This window comes from Saccopteryx bilineata, chromosome 3, assembly GCF_036850765.1.
Source record: "Saccopteryx bilineata isolate mSacBil1 chromosome 3, mSacBil1_pri_phased_curated, whole genome shotgun sequence".
Classification (NCBI taxonomy): Eukaryota; Metazoa; Chordata; class Mammalia; order Chiroptera; family Emballonuridae; genus Saccopteryx; species Saccopteryx bilineata.
The window spans coordinates 295751615-295756414 of NC_089492.1; the positions used below are offsets into that span (position 1 = coordinate 295751615).

At 48.8% G+C, this 4800-nt stretch overlaps 1 protein-coding gene across 1 annotated transcript; it reads right to left on the reverse strand.

The window, feature by feature from the left end:
* Positions 1-1890: 1890 nt before the first annotated feature.
* LOC136330119 (vomeronasal type-1 receptor 1-like) lies at positions 1891-3314 on the reverse strand. Its single transcript, XM_066266636.1, is given in 4 exon segments — positions 1891-2007; positions 2009-2091; positions 2094-2775; positions 3303-3314. Coding segments are annotated over 4 exon segments (894 nt in total).
* Positions 3315-4800: the final 1486 nt, after the last annotated feature.

The following is a 4800-nucleotide window of genomic DNA, read 5'->3' on the forward strand; positions in this document are numbered from 1 at the left end:
CCGGCACTCCCATCAGGGGCGACGCTCTGCCCACCAGGGGGCGATGCTCTGCCCCTCCGGGGCGTCGCTCTTTTGCGACCAGAGCCACTCTAGCGCCTGGGGCAGAGGCCAAGAAGCCATCCCCAGCGCCCGGGCCATCTTTGCTCCAATGGAGCCTTGGCTGCGGGAGGGGAAGAGAGAGACAGAGAGGAAGGAGAGGGGGAGGGGTGGAGAAGCAAATGGGCGCTTCTCCTGTGTGCCCTGGCCGGGAATCGAACCTGGGTCCCCCGCACGCCAGGCCGACGCTCTACCGCTGAGCCAACCGGCCAGGGCCTAAAACACACATCTTAATGAGCTTTCAGTTTCAAGCACAGAAACCCGTGCGACGGCGTCTCCCGCCCACACCTCGGGAACGACCTTGTCTTCTTGCCACCGTCGCTCAGAATCGCGGTTTAGTGTGTCCCACTCCCAGAATCCCCCTCCGGTTCCCCCACGGAGGATGGTGTGACTGTGAAGACGGCCACCAGGCTGCGTTCATGGGCTGAACCCCGCAGCGGAACCCACGGCTTTCACGGGCGAGCGACCAGTGGGCTTAACCGTCGCAGAGTCATTTCTGGGTTGACATTTGGAGAATTGTTCCCGGTGGACCAATTCACGCCTCCGTTGCACGGCTAAACCTAGTTGAACACCATACACCCAAAGCATTGTAGAGGAAATCATGGTTGTTTGCGCGTGACACGCTCAAATTAACGAAAATGTCATCAACTGCACTGCGGTTGCGGCGGAACGCGTTGGACCTCCTCGCAGGCCTGTCTCCCAGCAGGTGGCTCAGCGCGCACTGCAGGGCGCACGCGCAGTGGATGCGGTCACTGTGCAGAACGCATACAGCACTCCTGACACTAACAACAGAAAGCACCCCAATACAGATCGGGGCGCAAGGCTCGAGGAGGCACTACTGCAAAGACACACACACTGTCAGGAGCCTTAGGAGAAGATGCCCGATGTCGTTAGTCACCCCAGGGACATGCAAACCCAAACCGCAGGGAGATAGCACGTCCCACCTGCTAGGATGAACGTGATCAGAATAATGGACACAACCCAGTTTCGGCCAGGATGTGGAGAGACCAGGACCCTGGTGCGTGCCTGCTGGGCACGTGACACGGTGCCGGAGCTGGGGGGAGGGAAACACTGGTGATATCTCTGACGGGTAAACATAGAACCACCACAGGGCGGCAGTTTCCCCCGCGGGGTGGGGGTGGGGGTAGACTGAGGAATGAAGGTGAGGACTCGACCGATATTTGTACATCGGTGTTAGTGGTGGCGTTATTCACAACGGCCTACAGGGGGATGGGACTCAAGTGTCCATCAACAGGTGACGGATAAACAAAATGTAGGATATACGTAGGAAGAGACTTCAGCCCTGAAAAGGAACAGAATTTTGATATCTGCTATGACACGGGATGACCTTGAACACGTTGTGCTTAGTTAGATAAGGCAGACACAAGGAGAAATTCTCTGTGGTCCCACTGAGACAAAATACCCAGAACAGTTACGTTCATAGGGACAGAAAGTACAATTGAGGATCTCTGGGGCTGGGAGGAGAGGGGAGGGGCAGTTACCCACCACCACCAGACTTTTTGTCGGGGATTAGTTTTGGATATAGATTGTGGTGATGGTCACACCACACTGAATGTGTTTAATGCCACGGTTCCCTCAAACCCAAGCCCCTACTAGTTTGCACACTCACAATGGCTAAAATCATAAATGAGATGTTCTGTATTCTTTATAACAATAAAAGTTTATAAAGTGGGTAATTGGTAAATGAATACTAAATACAGTATTCATGGAGGGTATAGAAGCTGATTCCATGCATTTACCCATTCGGTGGCTTCCACAACTCAGGAGCAGAACCTAGGTTCTAGGAGCAGTTCTAGGACCTCTAAGGAACAGCGGGAAGGGGCTTACGGTGGGAAAACAGAAAACCAAGATATGAGAGGACTCTATCAACCATGGATGAGAACTTATAAAAAATAGTAATAGACCAGATAAACATAAAATTCAGCACATAGAAGGTGACAAAGGTGACCACCAGCATCAGGATGGTGTGGGTGCTCTGGTCTCTGGCAAGCACCTGTGGTTGCCCCTGGGGCTGTGAATATGCCTCCGTCTCTGATGGTGTCCATGCAAGAGAAGCACCATGCAGACACTGGGCCAGACCGTAAGGACAATGAACACAGTGTCCGAGATGGCCACGATGGCCGTGCCTGCACCAGAACTGCATGCTGCACAGAACCACCTCCCTTTGCTGTCAGCATCGTTTTTGCCTATCCTGTGAATTACTGTCACAGGAACGTGGGCATGGATGAAGAAACTGGATGCCCAGCAGCAGCCACAGGAAGGACTGATGACCTTGGGGACTCCTCCTGGGAGCATTGGCCACTGCGCTCCCATGGGGACGAGTGTGAAGCACTGACGAGTGCTCAGGAGATGGGTGGAGCAAGGGACGGTGCTGTGAGCCGCTCTCTGTACATAATAGACACCTTTACACATGAGAATGGACATGGGGGTCCCCACAACCATGCCTGCCAACATGTGGGGGACTCCAGAGGGAAGACCCACAAGACAGGCCACAGCCACATAGGGAAGGATTCTGTGTGTCAGCTGTGGCTTGTGGCCAAGCGGGAGGGGAGACACATTATGGCAGAAGAGGATGACATTGGCCAGAGCCCTGACTCCCATCTGCAACGGGATGGTGCTTTTCAGAGCCACTTTCCCTGTGGCTCCTAGGAGACTGTTCTGAGAATCCAGGAGCAAAGTGGAGGCTGTGCCCGTGAGGAGACCAGCTGTCTTTTTTTGTGTGTGTGTGTGACAGAGACAGAAAGAGGGACAGACAGGCAAGAAGGGAGAGAAATAAGAAGCATCAATTCTTCATTGCAGCACCTTAGTTGTTCATTAATTGCTTTCTCATATGTGCCTTGACCAGGGGGCTACAGCAGACCGAGTGACCCCTTGCTCAAGCCAGTGACCTTGGGATCAAGCCAGCCACCCTGCGCTCAAGCTAGTGAGCCTGCACTCAAGCCAGGTGAGCCCACTCTCAAGCCAGTGACCTCGGGGTTTTGAACCTGGGTCCTGGGTCCCAGTCTGATGCTTTATCCACTGCGCCACCACCTGGTCAGACTAAACTTTATAATTTTATTAACTAATGTCACCCCAATTAAGTCAATAAAAATTTTTTCAAGATATGTATCCTTACATTCATTACAACATTATTTACAATAGGTTTACAGTTGTGAGTACACAAGAGTCTATTCTTGTATCATTACTGCATTTTCCATACTAACAACTATAATCCTACTTTTGTCCCACCCTATATGTATTTGTATATATATTTATGTATATATACACACACATACACACAATGAAATAGACGTAAAAAAAGGTAAATCACTATCTTTGATGACAACATGGATGGCTCTTTAGAATATCATGCTACATTAAATAAGTCAGATGGAAAGGACAAAAAACATTTTCACTCATATGTGGACTATAAAACAAAAAAGTAACAAAGGAGCTAACAGAACAAATAAAAGCAAATTTGTAGATACAGACAACAAAATGGTGGTCATCGAAGGGAAAGGGAGTGGGGGGAGGTAAAATTTGGTAAAGGGGATAAAATATGTGGTAACAGAAGGAAACTAGACTTTGGGTGGTGAGCACACTGTAGTGTATACAGATATCAGATTATAAAGTGGTACACCTGAAAGTCATATAATGTTATTAACCAACATTACCTCAATAAATTTAATTTCTTTTTGATGTTTCCATTGATTTGAGAGAGAGAAAGAGAGAGAAAGAGAGGGAGAAGGGAGACAGAGAAAGGGAAGTGTCAAATCACCATTCCACTAGTTGTCCCATTTAGTTGTATACTCATTGATTGCTTCACATATGTGCCCTGACTGGGGATCAAACCTGCAACTTTGGCATGCCAGGATGATGCTTTATCCACTGATTTTTAAATTTTTTAATTTTTAAAAATCTAATTAGGCCCTGGACAATGGCTCAGTGGATAGAGCATTGACCCAGAATGTGGATGTCCTGGGTTCAATTTCTGGTCAGGGCACATAGGAGAAGTGATCATCTACTTCTCCCACCTCCCCCTTTTCTCCTTTCCTTTTCACAGCCAGTGGCTCGATTGGTTCAAGCGTGGCCTCAGGCACTAAGGATAGCTCCATTAAAGCACATCAGCTTCAGCCTCAAGTGCTAAAAATAGCTCAGTACTCAAGCATCAGCCCTAGATGGGGGTTGCCAGGTGAATTCTGGTTGGGGCACATGCAGGAGTCTACCTCACTATCTCCCCTCCTCTCACCTGAAAAAAAAATCTAACTTAACAGTGAAACTAAAAACAGTGTTTGGGTGGATATTAGATGTAGTGATAAGAATAAAATCAAAAATTTATAGACACATTCTAGCATCACTTCTAAGTCTTAACTGTCAGAGGATCAAGGTTCCCAAACCCCTACATTCCAAGACATCCATTAAGACAAAAATAAAAAGGCATGCTTTCCAAAGTGCTTATCCGTTTAATGCGTTTGTTCTTCTAAATCATACAAGGTAGGATGGGAATGTTAGGGACGGGGGATCAAGGTTTTAAGGCACAGACAGCATGCACCTACTGCCTTACTGCAGAGGAGAAGCTATGAATTCACAGCACCCCCTCTTCCATGAGAGACAGTTTACAGGACTGGATGTGCTGGAAGGAGAAACACCCATTGTAACCAAGGAGGAGACTTTGTGAGAAGGTGACTTCAGGGTGTGCCCCCA